General features: G+C 41.2%; 1 protein-coding gene across 6 annotated transcripts in view; it reads left to right on the forward strand.

Annotated features, from left to right (window-relative positions):
• The first annotated feature begins 744 nt into the window (after window positions 1-744).
• Window positions 745-21,410, forward strand: part of GRIA1 (glutamate receptor, ionotropic, AMPA 1) — a 335,531-nt gene continuing 314,865 nt past the window's right edge. For 3 of the 6 annotated variants that reach the window (XM_011931636.1, XM_011931637.1, XM_011931641.1), the window contains exons 1-2: window positions 745-1,278; window positions 4,238-4,375. In XM_011931636.1, coding sequence (XP_011787026.1) covers window positions 1,197-1,278; window positions 4,238-4,375 — 220 coding nt within the window. In that variant the 5' untranslated portion in view covers window positions 745-1,196. Of the gene's footprint in view, window positions 1,279-1,491; window positions 1,638-2,486; window positions 2,620-4,237; window positions 4,376-21,410 lie in introns of those variants that run through there. The other 3 variants (XM_011931639.1, XM_011931638.1, XM_011931640.1) reach the window with 2 other exon arrangements.

The raw sequence follows: 21,410 nt of genomic DNA on the forward strand, positions 1-21,410 counted from the left end.
ATCTCTCTACAGGTTATTTCAGCAGAAACCCTGGTCCAGGAGAGTCTGTGAAGTTCCAGCTTACACCAGACACGACCAGCATCCAGAGAGAACTGAAAGAATCCTCTCACTAGAATCCCTGCAAAATGACTCATGTAATTGCTCTGTGTAAGTATCCTTAGTCTTTATTGTACACCCACACGATTCTGATGCTATAGACTCCTGTGGAATGCAGGGAAAGGGAGAAAGGGGCCCATTTTAAATGCTTAGGATTGAAAAGAGACCACCATTTCACTTGTAAAGGTAGACAGGGACTGTCAAATATCTGGTCAAAATACCTGCCAGTCACTCCAGATCCTCCCTTGTTTGTCTATCTGTCATTCCTTCCATTAGGAGAGAGAAAGCCTTTTTTTTCCCCTTTAAATTTCCTAGGAGGGATTTCTAGGGTCTTTCCCTCAGGAATTAGTTGTAGGAATAATTGGGCCAGTGGAGTGCAGGAGATATATCCAGCGCAGCCGGTGGACTCCTAGAAAAAGTGACCTAGATCAAGCAGCTGGTGGATTGAGGACTATTGTGGGGACCCCCTGCCACCTACTGACTTACAGCTGAGCCCACATTCCCAGCAGCTTCAGCCTGGGGGCTGGGAGAGGGGGCAGAGAGAGCTCAGAAAGGCGGGGGAGGGTAAAGAGGACTGCGAGGTTGCCCCTTCCAGGACCAAGCGCCACGTGTCACCTCCCCGCCCCCCCAACCTTTCTTCACACACAGAAAGGAGGATAAGGTGAGGACGGAAGGCAGGGGGAATAAGTAGGAAGGTCGGCTGTGGAACTCCAAGCTGGCTCGGTGGGTATTAGCATAGAGCTTACTGCTGTGTGAGTGTGAGGGGGAGAGCGAGAGAGAGCAAGGGAGGGAGAGAGAGGCAGGCTGCGAGGGGAGAGGAGAAGGAGAGGGGGAGCCAGCGCTCCAGCTAGCATGAGGACGGGCTTCTCTTCCCGTGCTCAGTTAATCTGGCTGTCAGTTGGTGTTAACGCTGCAGTTTAAGTGCTCCGATTCCAAGGGAAACAGACAAATCTCACTGAAGGAAGGAAGGAAGCAAGCAAGGGAGGAACAGCAGGAGGAAAAGAACAGGCAGAACAGCGAGAAGAATAAAGGGAAAGGGGGGAGAAACACCAAATCTATGATTGGACCTGGGCTTCTTTTTCGCCAATGCAAAAAGGAATATGCAGCACATTTTTGCCTTCTTCTGCACCGGTTTCCTAGGCGCGGTAGTAGGTGCCAATTTCCCCAACAATATCCAGATCGGTGAGTGAGGGGGCAGCCTGGGGAGGGACTTTCTGGGTCTGGTCAGGGATTTTCTGGGGCGTAGGGGTTGTGTACCCCCTCCCCGATACTGACTGTTGTGCTTGGCTCCCTAAAGCTGTGCTGCAGTAACAGAAGGGAGACTTGGGCTGCCAGCCAGAGGAGGGGGCTTCTCCTGATCGGATGAGGGCAGAGGGGAAGTGTTCGCACACATACACACATCCCACTCGCACTCCAGGCAAGAGCATGTGAAATGGAGGAACTATCGCTTTGGAGGAAAAAAAATCAGGCTGAAAGGGGTGGTGGGTGTTTAAGGAGTTAACTGTATTGCTTGGTAGATGGTGCTTGATTCCATTTTTAATGTAAGTATGTATGGTGTGTGTGTTTTCACGTGTGTGATTATATATTACATATGCACATATATATGTAATTGAAGGAGGCAGTGCTTTCTCTACTAGGAGACAGAAAAGAGACCCTCTAGAAGAAGGAGTGAGGGGTGCTGGGTATATTGCAGCCACTGAAATAATGCCAGAAGGCCCCCACTCCAAGGCGGGTAGGCTCCCTCTCCTGCTCTGGACTCCTCCAGCTGCCTTCCCTTTGCTGTCTGCCATGCTGCGCTGGTGGTCTCCACTCCCCCGATCCTGGAACTTCCTAGCCTGCCTTTTCTCCATTCCTTCCTTGCCCCCTCCTCTTAGATTTCCTGTCCACAGAGGTCTACCTTTTACACACACAAGCACACACACGTACGTACACATGCTCCTTTCTCCTCCTGTTGGCTGTCTGTTATCCTTGTTACTGGGCTCCATCCTCTCAACTTAGAGGCAGGTTGCAACATGCTGCATGCTTTTCTTGTTCCCCATTTCCCCTTCTTAGTTGTTGCACTTCTGAAAGGCCCTGCCACCCTCCCTGTATTTCTGAGGGAACTGACAGATATTGCTACTCCTGATAATCATGAGGGAAAGCAAAACAAACAGTAGCAATAACACCAACCACAAAGCATGTCCACAAGGGCTTGGGGCTTCCGTGTGAGCAGGATTTCAGTGTCGTTTGTGTCCCGGAATGAAGCAAGCTGCTGTGTTTGGAAGCATCTTTGTTGGTTTGCTTTCTAGTCTCTCTTCCCTGGTAGGGAGATAGCTCCACTAGGGAAAGTTCGCATTGCTGGGAGTTTGTGCTCTTTTGTGAGTGTGTGTTTGAGGGGGGACGTGGTGCAATTGATATTTTGTCAGGCATATGTGTGCTGCAGTACCCATCTCTTTCGGCCTCTCCAACTAGCTGGCGACTTGGAGTGGTCATGGAATAACTTGCTTTGTTTCCTGACACCTGTTAAGCTACATCCTGAAGTGTGTATGTATCTGTGTGCTAGTGCCTTACACACAAAACTTCCTGCCTTCACGGGAGACACTTCCCTTGTAGCCCAGCCTGTAGCCTTCTACTCACCAACCTCCCACCCCTTCTCTTTCATTCATTGCAGAGGAGGAGAAAGGGGACAGGGAAGTGTTTGGGGTGTGGTCATCTGGGGGGAAGGGGGAGCATCAGAATCAATAATTTTTTTGTTGTTTTTATTCTTTAAAATGGGGGCACATGTACATGTGGAAATCACTGGCTCTTACATGTGGCATTGTTTACATTTGTGCTTATATACTACCTATCCTTTGTGGATTGGATGTGTTTGTCTAGTGTATTTGTGTATATAGCAACTGGTATAAATGCATGAGAATGTTTTGTGTATGTGCTGTTTTCCCGTGTATCTCTGCAGATTTTTAAAATTATATTTAGCCCTACCTTGGTTGTTTAACTGATAAAGCCATTGCTACTGTTTTCAAAAACAGAGATTGAAGCATTAAATTGTAGAACAGAATGCTGAAAATATCACCGCCATCAGGTAGTACTTGATTCTATTCGTGTGATCTGTAACAAAAGGCTTGCAATCCATTTATTGGTTCTTAAAAACAAACACATACCCACTCTACAAGAAGTTAGAAGTGCATTGTGTTTGGACTGTGATTACTGTCAGATCTGAGATAAACTTCTATGTAAGCATCATTATAGTTCAGTCTCTAGAAATGGCTGATTTTAATTCACAGAAATGTAATTGATTTACATGTTGACAGTAAATACAAAGGTAAGCCATGAACTCTTGTTTCTCGGAACAGGCACCCTATCAGGCACCTTTGCTATACCTTTTACTAGAATAGAACGCTTGTATCCTCTTGAGATTCCTAAGATCCCACATCTTTGAAGCACAAGGTTCCACCATGCAAACACACAATGGCAATCCCTTATGTAACAAGTCATTCCTAGGTAACTGGGATCATGAGTGGTGAAAGAAGCAGCAAAACATTGTTTGCAGAAAAACAAGTGTTTTTAGAGAAAATGAATAATAAACCTTAGGGGCAATAGAATAGTTAGACTGCATGCAGGTCTTGCTAGGCCAAAGACTAGGAAGTGTCCAAGCAAATAGTTATAGTAGTGGAGAATCCCACAGGGTCCCAGAGCTAGATTTCAATCACCTTGCAGCATTGATTAGTACCTACTTCCCATAAGGCTCTCTGGTAAGAGATGGGGTTGATATAAGACAAATTAGACATGACAAGAGGGTGAGGGGGCTTATGTGTATGTTTATATAAGAGAATAGCAGTTCTTAGGTGGTTTGCACAAGGGAGGAAGAAGAGAAATGGCACAAGTCTCCTGTTTTCTCTGACTTTAACTGAGTTGAGGGGTATACAATCAAATGTCTGAGCAAAGTAATAGATATTAGAGGCCCTTGTTACAAAAAAGCTCATCTGTAGGAGCTTAAGTGTCAGCGTCCAGTTAAGTCTATTTGAACTCTCATCTGTACCACTCAAGGCTACAGCTAGTGAGTTTGGCATGGGGAGAAGAAAAGGACTCATCTGGGGTGAGTCGTGAGGAACTAAAACCTATCTCTAGCCCATATACCATGTTGCATTTTCTTTTCTCCTAGGGGGATTATTTCCAAACCAGCAGTCACAGGAACATGCTGCTTTTAGATTTGCTTTGTCGCAACTCACAGAGCCCCCGAAGCTGCTCCCCCAGATTGATATTGTGAACATCAGCGACAGCTTTGAGATGACCTATAGATGTAAGTAATTGTTTCTATTTCTGAGATGTCTTTCTGCGCTAGACCAATGAAAGGAGGGCCTGTGGGTAGCTGGTGGTGTTGCAAAAATGACTTCAGTTGCCATTCGTCTTCATAAGAGAAAGCCCTCCAAGAAAAATGTCTAGAGGCTTCTGAGTGATTCCAGCAGTTGGCATTTTAGCCCCTGTAATGCTTCATGGAATGGATTTGCTTTTTCACTGTCAGCTAACTTTAAATGCCAGCATGATGGGTGCCTGGGTTGACTGCATCTTCCCTACCTTGCAGAGGTTTTCTGGTCCAGCTGAGAGAGTTTTGCACATACGAAACTTCTGAGAGACATAGAATTAAGGGTCCTGAGTTTGTGAAAATGTGATTTAAAATGCTTAAGGCATTTCCTATCCACAAGTTAAATGGACAGAATGTAGCTTGATAAGAAAAAATAGTTGAGAAGTTGTATACATCTGGTTCTTCATTTTCGGAAGTGACTAATAATTATTAAAACTTGGCACCTTGGTCATTTTTAAAATGGCTTGAGGAGATTGGTTGTTTAAGACACAGTTTGTAGGATGGTCATTGAGCATCAAACAGGACAAAGGTGACCTCAAGAAGCAGAAGGGATAGATAAATCTCTGACATCTGAATTGAATGCGTTGTAAAATGTGGGCAACAAACACCATTCTGAGTTTTTCTGGCAACTAGGAATGAAAAGGAAGCCTGTGCTCACATGATTGGCATTTTATGACAGATGAAAGCATAAAAATTAATCAGGAAATACATTTTCCCTTCAGGGATTAAGCTCAAGTAAAAATTTATGGCAGAGAAGTGTGAGCTGAATTCACAAGAACAATTTGAGACCCCAAACTGGATTGAATTGGCACTATAGTCTTGCTGTGTCACTGTTGACTTGGTGACTTCTGCTGAGCTGTGTATGATGGAAGGCATGGACCATATTTCCTTTGTGTCTTTCTCATAGTCCCACTGTTGAGCTCCCAGTGATTCGAATAGGCTATGCTTTGAAATCTCAAAATGAAAAGTCAGAATTCTTTCTATCCCTAAGACCACTCCTAAAATAATGTTGATACAAATTCCAAGAACTGTAATTATAGCAGATTTCACTTATTGAGAACTTACTGTGCATCAGAACCATGATAAATACTTTATAGTCATTTATAGTCACATTCATTACCATGTATTAAGCATTGACTACAGCCCATGTAATGCACTAATTGCTTTTCATGTGTTAGCTCATTTAATCCTCACAGGAGCTTTGCAGAGTACTAGACATTATCTTCCTTTTATAGATGAGAAAACTGAGGAAACAACAGGTTATATAACTTGCCCGAGGTTACTCAGGAAGCAAATGGTGGTTTTGAGACCTGAAGGCCCATGTTCCTGGATACTGTGACAGATACACTGATTCTTATGGTAACCTAATCAACTAGTGGGATTACCCAAGAAATGAAAGGGAATTTTCAGGGTCTTGTAAGGCAGAGGTCTAATAAAGCACCTAAGGAGAAAAACTTGCAGTGTTTCAAACTGTAGCTGTGATTTGCACAGGACTGGTCCATTGAATAAATAAAATAGCAATTCTTCATTTTGGTGATGCTGAGGTTGAAAATCTTGTCTACTGCATTACTCACTACCCTTAAAAAAAGAGCTGAAGTTTAAATGCTGAGTTGTAGTTTTATAAACCCATCTTTCTGGGAATCTAGAATAATACTGAGTAGCTATTTTACTATCAGATAACCTTTCTTTTTTTTTTTTAATATGGCTTTGATTAGGGTCTTTGGAAGGGGCATTTGGGTGTGGGCATCAGTGTATCTGTAAACGTTTGCATGCATATACATGTGCTAATTTATTTCCTGGAGCAGGGCTCCATAGCTTTTGTCATACTTTACAGCTTTTGCATTACTTGCTTAGAGAATCAAGAATAAATAGCTGGTGTGTGTATTCACACATGCTGCTGAGAAATGTCTACAGCAGGTCTTGGTTGAAAGAGATGTGAACTGCTCTCCTAGTGTCAAGATGTTGACTGGTACAGCAAGATAATAAAAGACAAAAGTAGGAGAAAAGGTTCTAAGGCAAAAGATGGTGCTTCTGTCTTTTTATCTCAGCAACCTAAGACTTGCTCTCTAATAGGGTTAATGACTGTTTATTAGGGAGGCAGAAATATGATACAGACAATGTTGTTCATTTTCGTCAATGAACCTGGAGTGGATGAATCTGAGTTCTTGAACTTGATGCTGCCATCCATATACTAGTGTACAGGTTTCCATGAATTCCTGTCTTGTTCATTTAGTTAATTCTTTAAATGTTTCTTCAAAAGTATAAACTGAAAAAGATATTGGAAATACAGATGATAAAATGCCCTTGCTTTCAGGTAGCTTACAGTCTAGTGGGAAACATTGTGATGAGGATTATCTGAGAAGCAATAATCTTATTTTGTGCTTAGACTTTGTGTTTCTTTTCTTTAGCTCCCAGATCCCAGAGCGGGTACTGGGCAATTTAGGTGGAGATGGTAGACTGGCTGGAGGAACCTCTCTTAATTTTCATGTGAGGCTGAGAACACTTTAGGGCTATGTTCGCTGTGGCCCACTGGTTTGGGAAAACTTTACATCTGTCCCAGTTTGAACTGAGTAGGAAATGTCAGTGGGAGCACAGCGGTTTTAGAAAGAATACACTCATTACTAATACATGGAAAATAAGAAAAGCATCTTATTCAGACTTAATTTTCTGTGCTGTGGTTTTTTCAAATCTGAATTAGTAGTTGCCTTAAATTAACGGCCCCAGCAGTCTTAGATCTAGAAAATGACCTAATATTATTTGTTTTTTTCATAATTTTTGCTGTCATTTCATTTTTTCCTTTGCATTTTGCTATTCATTATCCCTCCACCAGAGGGTGGAGAAGGGAAGGGAGAGGAAGTGTAATGGGAACTGTTCATGCTAGACATGTTAGCAGCCAGGGGACTGAAAATGAGAAGAGGTGGTTGTATGGTAGGGAAGGTAGGGAAGATAGAAGAGGACTATGGCTACTGCTACTGGCCAAGGTGAGAGTTTGGTGCCTTCTTTGTGTTCAATCTGTCTTGCCTCCCTTGTCTGCCATTATTAAAGAGTAAAGCCAGTGAATCAGCAACCCAACGCCTTGGGATCTCCTCTAAGCACTCTTCCAAGCTTTCAGGGATAGGGTTTGGGGAGATTGTGCATAGAGAAGATATTTACTGATCAGCTACCCAGATTATCTTGGTGCCTTTGTGGTAAGTGTAAATAAAGGAATAAATGAAATGCAGATTGAGATTATTACCATTAGAGGTCTGAGTAGCATAGTTGCAGCTTAATTCTTACCTTTTAATTTATTCATCTATTTATTTACTCATTTGTTCAGCAAATACATACTGAATGCCTACTTCATGCCAAACACTGGGACAGATGCTAGGAACTTATGGGCCAGGAAGGAAGGCACAGCCTTTTTCCTTGTAGAGCTAACAGTTTAGCCCAGAGGTTCACAAACTTTAGTGGACATAAAATTCACTCAGGGAACTTGTTTAAAGCAAGACTCATGACGAACTTTCTACTTCCTGAATCAGGATATTCAAGAGTAGGCCCTGGAGGAATTCTATAGCAGTTATTATGGTATCATACTTTAAGAAACTCTTTAATCTAAAAAGTCTTCCATCTCTTTAGTAAGCATTTTTGAGCCCTCAACCAAACCTAGGCATGATATAAAGTGCTACAAATGCAGACAACAGTAAGTTGCATTCCCTGCCCTGGAGTACTTTATCCATAGTAAGACTTTTTTTGTCCTGAATAGAGAAAATTAAAATGTAATGTTGCAAGTGCTATAGCAGCAATTTGTATGGAGTATTAAAGATGCCTTGAAGAGTGGAGTTGGTCTCTAGGAGGTGGTGATTTAATTGAGCCCCAAGGATAAATAGGGTTATCTATCTGCAGAAGGGGTCACTAAATATAGCCATCCAGAAGCCAGTTCCAGCACAGAGACTGAGTTCTGGGCCCACACACTGTGTACAAACCATGGAATTTCACATTAAAACTTGGACATCTTGTCTTGACTAATATTTTAAAATATTAAAATATCTGGCAACACTAGGGCCCGGGTCTATGTAGCCTCAATTTGCTGAGATGGAACAGAGTAAACCTCATCTAGATGTCCTCTTTCCCAACCAGCCCATTTTTCTCATTTTCTTTACCTGCTGGCTCTGGCAAGCATTGAGTTTGCAAGCCCTGATTGATAGCACTGCAATGTTGTCTGTTTTGTGTCTTTATAGGTTAGCTTCACCACCAGAATATAAACTGCTGCCAGAAAGACCACGTATATCTATAGTTTTGTGTTGAGAACACTTGGAAGTGCCCCTAATACACATGAATAAATGTCTATAGGAGTCAGGGAATTACAAAGCGTAAAAATGTTCAGAGCCTCAATGACAATAGGTGAAATGTAGCAACCCTAACTACAGTGGGATGTCCTCTGTTATGGACCTACTGGGGAAGCCCAGGGTCTTCCCAACAAGACATGAGGCACTGGCAACAGACAGATGGCCTTAGCTCTTGCCTAAGAATGGCTCATCAACTTCCGAGTTGCAACACAGATTCGTTTTTCTTGACTACACAATGCTTTTTCATATTTGACATATAAATCCAGATTTCTGGCATCTTTAAAAAAAAACTTAGGGCATTAAGCAACCCTGGGCCTACATTCCTGCTCAACTTCTATTGTCTAGAGCTGAGAAGTGCTGCCCTTTTTAAATACATAAACTCTCAAGTTAACCAAAGTTTCCCTTACTTCCTGTCTAATTGCTAGAGTAACCAAATTATGTTGTTTGGGCAGGCCCGTAAGTAGGCCAATCTGCTCACACCTGATTTATATCATCAGCATTCATCATTTTATTATTTTGTTCTAATAATATCTATTATTTACCCTGTCAAAAAAAATAATAAAAGACACCAAAGATGTATAACTCCTACTCTCAAAAAATTAGTCTGTATACAGTAATGAAGAGAATGGTGGCTGATGGTGGGATAAACAAGGATTATTTTGAAGACCTACTATGTGCCAAATACTTTGCATATGTTGTCTTAAGTTTTGTAACAATCTTGAAAGGTTATTATCCCCATTTTGTTGATGATGGCACTGAGACTGAGAGAGGTTGTGTCTTTATACTATGCAAAAAATAAAAACCTAAGCTAGTATTTAAAGCCAGTTTTTGGGGCTCCAAAACTCAATGAGCTTTCTCCCTTTAAAGATCTATGAACATGGCCGGGTGCAGTGGCCCATGCTTGTAATCCCAGCACTTTGGGAGGCCAAGGCGGGCAGATCATGAGGTCAGGAGATCGAGACCTTCCTGGCTAATACAGTGAAACCCTGTCTCTACTGAAAATACAAAAACTTAGCCAGGCATGGTGGCACACACCTGTAGTCCCAGCTGCTTGGGAAGCTGAGGCAGGAGAATTGCTTGAGCTCAGGAGGCAGAGGTTGCAGCGAGCCGAGATCGCACCACTGCACTCCAGCCCAGCAACAGAATGAGACTCTGTCTCAAAAAAAGAAAAAAAAATCTATGAATATATGGACAGAGAAAAGTACCACAGCAGTGAGATTGCCCAACAGTAGAAGTGTCACAGTGGAATTTATGATTCAAGCTTAAGAGCTAAGTCTTCCAAGGCAGAAGATATGACTGTGGATGATGAAAACTTCTTGGGGAAGGTGGAACTTTAGCAGGCATTAAAGGGTGGAGCAGATTTTGGTTGTGGAGTGGGAGGAGGGTATTTTGAGTGGGTAAAGTCACAATATTCCTCCTCGCCTCCCCTCAACCACTGCTGCATATGCTTGTTACCATGTGGTGGAGAGTTGGGAGTTTGCCTCCTGCACCACACTATGTTCTCAGCTCCATGGCAGATGTCTACAGTTCTCTGGTTAATGTTACAGTCTGATGTTGGCTCCTCCATCTTCACCCGTGTCCTTACATTAAGGCACACAAGTGTTGACATTTGTCTATGATTGACTCTTGGCTCTTATTATAATATTGATAATCAACAGCTTTTATGGAGAGAAAAAATCCTTGTAAACATTTCTTTCCCTGACTAGTGTGAAGATCCTGCTGGGATGAGTGAGCTTACTGCTCTCCTCTCAGCCACTCAGGATAAAGTGATCATATAGCACATTTGGAAAACTGGTAAGATTCATGAATTTTTTCATTCATTCATCCAAAACCCTTTTATTATCACCTTCTATGGGGATATGCACTGTCACTACCCCATTCCATACCTTTGCAGACAGCATTAGTTGATTACAGATTTTTTTCCCACTGAATCTAAACATGGCCTCAAATTGGTGACAGCTGATGCAAGAGATAAAATCTATTTTTCATTACAAGGCATTGCACTAGAAATTGAGAAAAATAAAATGCATTAGGCATTGATTTTCCTCTTAAGGGGCTCAGGTTCTTATAAAGGAAATAGGCATAAACCAAATCTGCCTCTCTTTCTCTCTCTCTCTCTTTCTGTCTGTCTCTGTCTCCCTCTTACATACACACACACACACACATACACACACATTCAGAAGAAGGAAGGAAAACCTTTAGTTGGAGGGATTTAGGTTTCATAAAGCAAGGACATTTGAGTTGAATTTGGAAAGGTAGGTACGATGTAGATGGGAAAATATATATGTATTTGCGCACACACACACACACACACACATACACCTGCCTATAATGGCAGTAAATAGTACACTGAGTTGAGATTTGAAGATATGGATTCAAATGCTGGACTACCTTCTTGAATCATTTAGGTGTAACCTTGGAGAAACATCCCCTCCCCCAAGCTTATTTATAAAATGAAGTTCATGGTCTCTGAGAGTCCTTCTGGGGCTGCATTTCTATGCTGGCAGCATATGGAAAACACCAGGGATATATGATTAATTGAAGTTCTCTACCTTTGGCTAGCGAGAGGGTCCCTAAAAAAGCTAAGAGTCTAAAAGCTCTAGACTTCCCTTCCAACAAGTTGCACATCCAGGGCGCATTCTGTATGCAAATGCTGAAGCATTAAGCCTACTTTGGGGCCTCAGATGAATTCATTCAATATTTAACAAATATTTATGGAGTGCTTACTATTGTGAACAAAACTGGAAAGCAGCCCTGTGCTCATGCAGCTCACCAGCTAATAAAGGAGGCTGCCATTAGATGGCACAAGAATGAGTGTCTCGTTACAGGTTGTAATAAACAATCTGAAGGAAAGGGCCATGATTCCATGAAAGCATATACAAAGGAACCAGCTCTGTGCAGGAGGATGAATAGGTGCTTGAGCAGAGGACTGAAGGCTTTGGTGATGCAGTGATGGGAACAAGAGGAGTATTTGAGAAGCTTCCTGGGCAGAGGCCTGGCGAGGCCTTATAGACTCTGTTATGGATTTTGATCTTTAGCTCTAACACTAAAGAGCCCATGGAAGAGTTTTAAGCAGAGAAGTGCCATGTTTAGGTTTCTGTTTTCTCATCAAAAATCAGATGCTTGATAGTACTTTGCCAAATTCACGTTTCCTGAAGATGTTTGGCTTGTGTTTCAATGACCTTGTTTCTTTACTCCCATCTCCAGTTTGGGATGGAGTCTGGCAGATGGGCATGAGGATGGGGACAGAGGCCAGGGGAAAGGGAAGCTGATGACTTGCTTTAGGGGTGCATTGTCATTGTATGTGGCTCTGTGTGTGCCCATGGGCATTCCTGGAGATTGGAGGTTGATCCAGTGCAGTGCCTGGAGAACTGGTGAGGCTGTGTGGAGGCAGGGATTCATTCAGAGTCCTCATTTATTTTAACAAGGAAGACATACATAGCACTGAAGCTCAGCCTCTGTTCCAACCAGACAACTCAGTGGTGTTCAAATTCACACTGCCATTTCCTTCACTTGCACTTACAAACTGCTCCTTCCATACGGCTCTGTTGAAATTCTGTCCTTCTGGTCAGCTCTAGCTCTTATTTTACCTTCTTTATTAAGCCTTTTTTCTCTTTCATATTCACATGGTCTTCTGCCCCTCAGCCCTTTTTACCATCCCCCTAGCAATGGTCACGCTTATCCCCAGGTTTTACTCAGCTGAACACTTACTTGTCTTACCTGCCCAACTGGACTAAGCAATGTGAGGTCAATCACCTTGTTTACTTTAGCTTCCCATCACAGTCACCACCACAGAATAGTGTTCAGTGATGCTGGATGCATGAATGAATGAATGGCAGTGACAAGACTAAGCCTGAATCATTGCTGCTTAGAGTAATGCTTTTGAAATTATGAGTTTTGAGAGCTCCAACAGGCTGTGCTGTAAATACCTATGGATGGCTGTTGTTGTGTTTCTGCAAAGTTATGGGGGTGAAAACCAGGTGTAAGTCAAATTGAAAGCTCATTTTAGCTCCCACTTGACTATTGTCATGAAGGGTCCTAAATAAGGTATAAGGTTCCATTTTCTAAATAAAGAATTTCCGATTCAAGCCCTGGGTTTGCCATTGATGTATGAGCCTTGTATGCATCTTGTGACTTTAGTGTGTCCCAGCCTGCTGTCCAGAGAGCACAGGGGAGCCCAGGGCCATGGGAGATCCAGGTTGAGGAGGCAGGCAAAATCGGGGCTAATGAGGCAGTTGGAGGCTAATGAAATTGATACCCAGTGGTTAGGCATGTTTCCATGTGTTCGTTGTGTGGAACCTCTAGGATGAAAATGAAGTTTTGAGAATAGCCTTTAGTTTGTCTACAAAAGTAATATATGTATTAAAGAAAGCTACAGGAACAGAGACAGCAAGCAAAATAAAACGTGTTTAATTGTAGTACTAAGGATACATTTTCCATCCTTTTTTTGAACTTAATTTAAACATTAATAGATTTATATTACTATCTTATAACATGAACTTTTGCATATTATAACCTTTAGGCTACTTTCATTATTGCACATTCATTTTTTATGGTTTCATAAAAGCCCACTGTACATATGTACCCTAATTTATTTAAGCTGTCTCCTTTTATGGGATATCTAGTTTATTTCCCTTTTTTCTTGAAAACAGTGCTGTGATGATTCTCTCAATAAAATTTTAATCATTTTGTTATTATTTTAAGGGTACTATAAACCCAGTAGAACACTTTCCTATGAAATTGAATAGAATTTCTAGTATGTGCAGAACTTGAGATAACTTGTTTAATGTGAGTTCTGACATTTACTTGCTGTATAACCTTGAAAAGATTTTATATCCAGTTTAGTTTCCAGACATATAATATGGGGTGCTAATACCTGATTCTCAAAGTTATTAGAACAGGCAAGTGCCATTATTTGTATGAAAGAGTTTTAAAAGTCAAACATGCTAGGCAAATGCAGGGTAACATAATTAACCAGGCTTCTTGTATATTAGCATAAATGCACGTAAGTAAAATGTAACTAATTAATTTTTAGTGTTTTCCTAGGAAGGTGGTCATTACCCATAAATTAATCTATGTTATGGATAGGGAAAATTAAACTCTTAAGGCTAAGTTTATCCAAGATCTAAATTTATAGCAACACTAAGTCTGAAAGCATTTCTTTTCACTTATGATTCAGTCCATGAAAATGGACTAAATATGTGGATCATAGACTTTCTTTGGCTTAAGAAATTACTGTTTACAGAAATAAGGGGGAAAGCCCATTTGAGCAGTAAGCAGCTGGGACATTTTTGGTGGCAAGTGACAGAAACTCAACTAACTGGATAGTTTTAACTTCAGGTATAGCCAGATTAAGGGATTGATTGATGTCATCAGGACTGAGACATGCCCTCTAGATTTTTTGGCTTAGCTTTTCTCTAAACTGGCTTTGCTCTCAGGCATAGGTATGTCACATATCAGATCCTACTGCTGGCAGCCTTCACCTGCCCAGCTAAAAGTCCAGTGGAAAGGAAACTTCTCTTTTCTCATCAGTTCCACAAAAATCCTGGACCTGATGTCACTGGATAAAACTTAGGGCACATGCTCATTTCTGGATATAACACAGTGGCCAGGATATTGTATTCTTTTGCTTGACATAGGCCTAGTGAAAGCATCATTTTTAGAGCTTGGGGTAGTGAGAAGGACAAAAGGATTGTGGATTTAAGCCAGCCCACCAAAACTATATGAACATGGGGGAGAAATAATTCCCTCAAAGAGAATCAGGATGCTATTACCAAAAGCATGGAGATTGAATGCTTAATAGGCAAAATAGATACATATATATATTTTTGCCTATTAAGCATATATATATATACTATCTATATATAGATGCAAATGTATTTATTGTCTATTGTATGTATTTATTATAAATAAATACATTTACAACACACATATATGTATATATTATATATATATATATTCTATCTATCTATCTATATCTCTCTCTATATATATATGTCCCCCATTGCACATCTTTTCAAAAAAGAAAATTCAGACAGGCGGGGGCTGAACCAATGTAGACAAAGGGTCAACATGCTAAAGCCAGAAGAGCCACCAATGAGACAAGGACATACAAGGGATTCTGGTGGGTAAGGCAAGATCAGAAGCCAGGACAAGCAAAAGGTCTGAAATTCAGGCTTCTGAGTTAATCAAAGCTACAGGGGTCTTTGGTAATCTCTGTCCAGCCAGGAGCAAACCTGTGTTCACAGAACAGTTAGAAAGTGCTAGCCTGGTCTCTCCAGGCCACTCTGACAATATGTTGGGGCTGTCAGCTGTAAACTGTCTGATGATCCTGAGGTACCTATACTCTGTCCCAGTGACCAGGACATTTCCTGCTCTACTCAAACACTCAAGCTATTGTGCACAAACTCTTTAACAGTCCCAGTTGGAATCTTGGCTGCAAATCTGATGAGCCCACACCACCAGATGGTAGGTTCTCCTAATTGGATCCATCCCCTCTAGTTTTTGGCAGGAATGAAACCTTCCCTATACCTGAAGAGGGGACAGGGAGAGCCAGGATCAAATGAAGGAGGCTTTAACTTCTGTTAAACAAGCAGAGATCTCAAGTTGGCTCCTGTCCAAGGCAAACGGGGCAGTATGGTTCTTTTACATAGGTCAGGAATTTACAGGGGACTGATATCCTGACTAACACTGATGAGACACAGGACTGTAATGGTTGAAAAGCGGTTTAGCTACAAAGGTCAACTGATTTGGGGGAAGGTCCATTTGTTTATTCAGTCATTGATATTTGTGGAGCACTGTGGTAGATGAGATAATTGTTTGGCAATTATTTATCTCTCCCTCAAACTCCTTGGGAAAAATATACCTTCCTGCTTTATTAATGTCACATTTGGTCATGTGACATGCTCTGGCAACTTAGATATTAGCAGACATGTTTCAAGCAGAGATTATGAGAAGAACATGCCCCAGAGAGCCTGCTGGTCTCATAAGAAAGATAAATACAGTAAGTAGAAGTGCCCCAGTCAACCCACAGCCCACAGACTAAAGTTTGAAGCAGAGCTCTCCCAGCTGACCTGAAGATCTGTGAGTGTTGTAGGAAATGCTCGATATTATATACCACTGAAATCAGAGATGGGTTGTTTTGCAGCAATAGCTGCCCAATAGAAGCAACCAGTGTGTGTTCCGCACTTTGCTAGGCATTGAGGGAACACTGGAAATGACAGACATGGTCCTGATCTCCATGAAGCACTATTATAGCTAAGAAGATAGACAATAAATACATTTACAAATAAAATATAGAGAGAGAGATCATTACTAGGGTCATAAAGAAAATAGGATGTAGTGACATCACCACTATGGTAGAGAAGAACACCTTCTTTGAAGTAGGTGGTCAAAGAAGGCATTTCAAAGGAGGTGACTTTTGAGCTCAGACATAAAAGTTGGAAAAGAGCCAAATGAGAGTAAATTCCCCTGTGGAATGTCAAAACCCAGCCCCATGGACGACTTGGATTGAGAATCTTGGTCTAGGCAGAGAAGAATGAAGTGCCCTGGAATAACCCCTGTAAACTAGGTCACTCACTTGTCTTAGGGCAGGTGCTAGCTTCTCTCTGCCACATAATATGTGCAAGTCAAGGGCTTGCAGATACACTCGTTGCCAAGACTAGATGGCCTCAGGCATTGGAAGCCACTGAGCATAGCAAGGCAGAGAGGAGGAGGTATGCTAGGGCATTCCTAACAGTGAGGTGATGGAATTGGCTATACTTCTTGGCCTGGCTCCAGAATAGTCAAGAGTTGTTGCTTATTAGGATAGCAAGAAGGGTGTGTGTGTGTGTGTGTATGTGTGTGTTCATGCATATATTCATTCTTTCACAGAGGAGGAAAATGAACTAGATGGCTTCTAGATCCCTTTCCAAGTGTGTGATTATAAAAAGGATTCTGAGATTTAAATTATGTGTGAAGGAAATGTTAAATTGAAGAACTTCATCTTAGCTCTGTGCCAAGCTCCATTTGTTAATTGAGATGGTTAATTAGAAAGGAATCTCCCGTGAGCGAGCAGGATAAGCTCCAGCATCCCTAACCTATCTGGTAAAGGCTATAGAAGTGTCACACCTACAAGGGAGAGCAAAGAACATCTAATGCAAGCCCTCTATTTAATCTTCACTCCAGACACTGAAAGCAAGAGTGTTGGGGGACAGGAAGCTCACAGCATCCATATGGAATTTAGACTCCAAGTAGTTTATTAGCTTTGGGAAAATTATTTAACTTACACTACACTTACTAGCTCCTCTTCCTTTCTCCAAGATCACTCTGAATACTTTAAAATATGGTTGGAGCTGGTGGCTCACACCTGTAATACCAGCACTTTGGGAGGTCAAGGCAGGCAGATAACTTGAGGCCAGGAGTTCGAGATCAGTCTGGCCACCATGGCAAAAACCTGCCTCTACTAAAAAATATAAAAAATAGCTGGCATGGTGGCATACACCTGGAATCCCAGCTACCTGGGAGGCTGAGGCACGAGAATTGCTCAAACATGGGAGGCAGAGGTTGCAGTGAGCCAAGAGCGAGCCACTGCACTCCAGCCTGAGAGACAGAGTGAGACTCCATCTCAAAAAAATAAAATAAATAAATAAATAAAAGATGGTTTCTACTCTGATGTAATGAACCAAGTATTCTAGAGTTATGGAAGAATTTCTCATCAGCAAATCCATCTACTTATGTCTCTGTTTCTTGCAGCCTAGGGCTGATGGAAGTCTTCACACCCCTTCCAAGAACCACCCCCACAACCCTCCACCACCCCCACATACCCCTGCAAGAACGAAGCTTCGTGGGGCTATGTTATCCTTAACACCACCACAGGGGCCCTCTCACACTCTTTCTGCTCCTTTTTTCTCACCAGTGTCTACCCTTTCCCCAGAATCCCAGCCTATACATTCTGAGTTCAACATATCAAAACCAGAGCTTGGCATCTTTCCTGCCAAACCCATTGCTCTTTTCTCACTTTATTTCTGTTCAATCATTCAGCCTTAAAATATGAGTGTCTGGTTTCAACTTCTCCATATAATCAATATTATGTGTTGATTTCGCCACCACTATGACTCTTGGGTCTATCTCCATTTTATTCTTTTCCCACAGGATTCTAGCTTTCGCCTTCTGACTGTTATCTTCATGATATAATCCACTTATAGGTGGCAGATCAATTTATTGAAGACTATTTCTGATCATCAAGCTTCTTGTCTCAAAAAAAAAAAGAAAATCAGTAGCTTCCCGTCTTATTTTAAATTCAAACTCAGACTAAAATATGAGTGTTTCAATAATGGGTCTCAGCCTGCCTTCCTTTTGAGACTTATCTAAACCCTACACTCTATGTTCCAGCCAAACTAGGCTACCTAGTGTTGCCACAAACATGCCTCTCAGTCTTTCACAGCTTTGGTCATGCCACTGATTCCATCTGGAATAGTCCCCACCACATTGAGCACCCACTCTACTAGACTCTGAAGATACCACAGAAAACAAAACCAGCAAACTCACTGTACCCTTGGGGTTTACGTCCTGGGAAATGAATACATATAATGATTTCAAATACTAGTTAAATAATACAAACATAGCCAAATAGAGTCGTGGGACAGAGAGTGAGCTATAGTGTTACATTAGATGGGTGGTCAGGGAGGATAGGCATCGCCTGAAGAGATGATATTTTACCTGAGCTTTGTTACAATACATAGAACTTTCTGTGGTGTTGGGAGACATTCTATATCTGTGCTGTCTAATATGTAGGCACTAGCAACATCTGCCCCTATTACATGTTAGAAATGTGGTGAGTATAACTGAGGAACAAAATCTTTCATGTGATTTAATTTTTTTAATTATAATTAATTAAAGAGTCACATGTGGCTAGTGACTGTCATATTAGACAGCGCTAATCTAGATTCTAGAATATTTCAGACAGAAAAAGAAAAACAGTAAGTACAAAGGCTTTAAAGTGAGAGTGAGCTTGTATATTCAAAGAACAGAAAGAAGGCCAGTGGAGTTAAAGCATGCTGAGGAAAGAGACAGGGCATTTTGTAAGTCATGATAAGGAATTGACATGGAGTTTAAATGCAATAAAATCACTAATGGATTTTAAGCTTGGGAGTGCAGTGATCTGATTTAATTTTCAAAAGATTACTGTGGCTCCTCTGTGGAGGAAGGAGAAGTGATAAATTGACATGAAAACAGTATGTGTCAGTCAGTTTTTGCTGCATAACAAATAACATCAAAATCTCAGTGGTTTACAACAAAAGCTTTTTTAAAAAACAATCACAGTCTGCAGGTTGCAAGCTGCAGTCTGCAGGTCAACCATGATTCTGGTTACACTGTAGGCTAGGGTATGCTGAACTCCAGGAGGATTCAGATCTGCCCCATGTGTCTTTGTTTGGGTGTTGAGGGTCAAGGGGCAGCAGCTACAAAAAGATCTGCTCTCCTCATGGAGGGGCACAGGAGCACGAGAGGCTAAGCTTTATCATGCAAGTATATTTAAAACTTCTGCTCGTGTCATGTTCTCTAATATTCCATTGGTTCAAGCAAGGTATGCAGCTAAACCTAATGCTCATGGGGCAGAAAATACACTCTGTCTTCTAAAAGGAATTACAAAGTCATATGACAAAAGGCATAGATGTATAATTTTATAACAATATCCAAGGTACCACAGAGGGGCCTGGGGAGGTTCCTACAATAGTCTGGATGACAGATAGTGGTGGCTTAGAAAAGGTGGTAGTAGAAGAGATGAAAAAGGTAAGATTCATACAGTATTTCGAAGAAAGTATGTACAGGATTTAGTGAGAGAATGAAAGTATAGTATAAAGAAAACAGACCATTTTCCAAAGTGCTTCTCTGATGCTACCACAGCCCTGTGAAGCTGCTTCTCCCTCCCTCAATTGTAGCTGATTTCCTTTTCTCTTATCTCACTGGCTCTCTTTTTTGTGCTGCTTTTATTGACCCATTTCGACTCTCTACCTTCTGTTCTTGACAGGTTTTATCTATTGTTAAGATGCTGAAGTTTTGAGAGCAAGAGAATAAAATTATTTGTATTTGCAACCCAACTGCCTAGGGAATAGGCTCAATGAATATTTCCAGGGCAATATAATGGTTAAGAGCAAGGACTTTGGAGATATCCTCATTTTGGATCTTGTGTGATCTTCATAATTGACTTAACCTCTCAAAGCCTTGGTTTCTTATTTTATAAAGTGTCAGTAATCATACATTCCTTTTATAATTGTGCAGATTGAAGGAGATCAACTTGGAAAGTGCTTAGCATAAGGCCTGGCATAGAGTAAGTGCCCGATAAATGAGAGCTATTATTGTTTGTTCAATTTAATTGTTTGTGATGACAAGCTTCTTTGGAATGCCCTCCAGAGTCTTCATCAGAAAATTCAATGTTCTTGTTGAAATGAGGGGCGTAGAGAATAAAAACACTCTGGATGGGATTTTGCAATTTAGTAAGGAGATCTCTAGATCTAAAGTCTCTTTGATCTGAAAATGACAGCAACAACAAAACCCCAAAATAGAGCCACTTTGCTACTTGTTTCATTTTACCATCTGCCAAGACGGTTCTTTTTAGTTCTCGAGGTCTTGCTTGGAGTCAGTTGCCTTAAAATAATAAAATAAAATTTAAATCTGGTCCGACACTTATTTGGGAGCGAGAAGACAAACTGCTTTAACTAAATATATAGCTAGTTGTTGCTGGAGTGAAATATAGGGCAATGTTGACTAAAGTGTTTTAGGAATGAACTGCTCTGGGAAAGTGAATTTCAGGATAAAACTGAGGATTAATCAGAACCTGCCTTTTTTTTTAACATTTGTAATTGAGACAGTTTCTGAAATGTACTTTTCAAGCTTTCTTGGCTTAGTGAGATGATTTTGTTGATCCTAGTTTAAAGTTGCCCTGATCATAAGTATCCTGTAAATCCAGCAGGCATTGTGAACAGAGATTATCTGAGATTGCAGATGAGAATGGAAAGGTTGGGGGTGAAATAGCTGAAAAAGAGTGCATGAAAGAGGTGAAAAGTTAACATGGTGAGTTTGGACATCTGCAGGAGGGTTTCTCCAGAGCTCTGCAAGATACATTTGGAAAAGTAGGCTGGGTTCAGACTAGAGAAGACTTTGAAGGTCAGGAATAAGTATTTGAGAGACAAAATAATATGTTTAAGTTGCATCGTTGATATCCCAAAGGTCTTGTTTATAAGCAAATAAAGGATGATTTTATTTAGCAAGTACTAAAATAATCCTCAGCAAAAATAAAGTTACATGACATCAAATGACACAGAATATCCACATTTCTACATAATAAACTCTACAGGGTTCATTTTTAAAGTGTTTTAGGAACTCATCTAGTCAATGCTTTCCACTAGAACTCTGATGTTCTGAGGATATTAATAGGTTATTTGGGGAGCATTGGGGGTGATGAAGGAAGGTTGTGTGGTCATAAATTTAGTCATGCTGATTAAGCAAAGTATGAGGGGTGCTGTTTTAGGATTTTGAGGGCCCTTTAAAATGCTAATGTGTCTTGTTAATTTCTAAAAAGAGGATATAGTATGTATTTTCCAAACTTAGTCCCTCTGTAGCCCCCAGAACAGGTGGGTCCAATTGCTTGGTGGGTAACAGATCAGTGA

The sequence above is a fragment of the Colobus angolensis genome, unplaced genomic scaffold (assembly GCF_000951035.1).
Source record: "Colobus angolensis palliatus isolate OR3802 unplaced genomic scaffold, Cang.pa_1.0 Scaffold90, whole genome shotgun sequence".
Lineage (NCBI taxonomy): Eukaryota > Metazoa > Chordata > Mammalia > Primates > Cercopithecidae > Colobus > Colobus angolensis.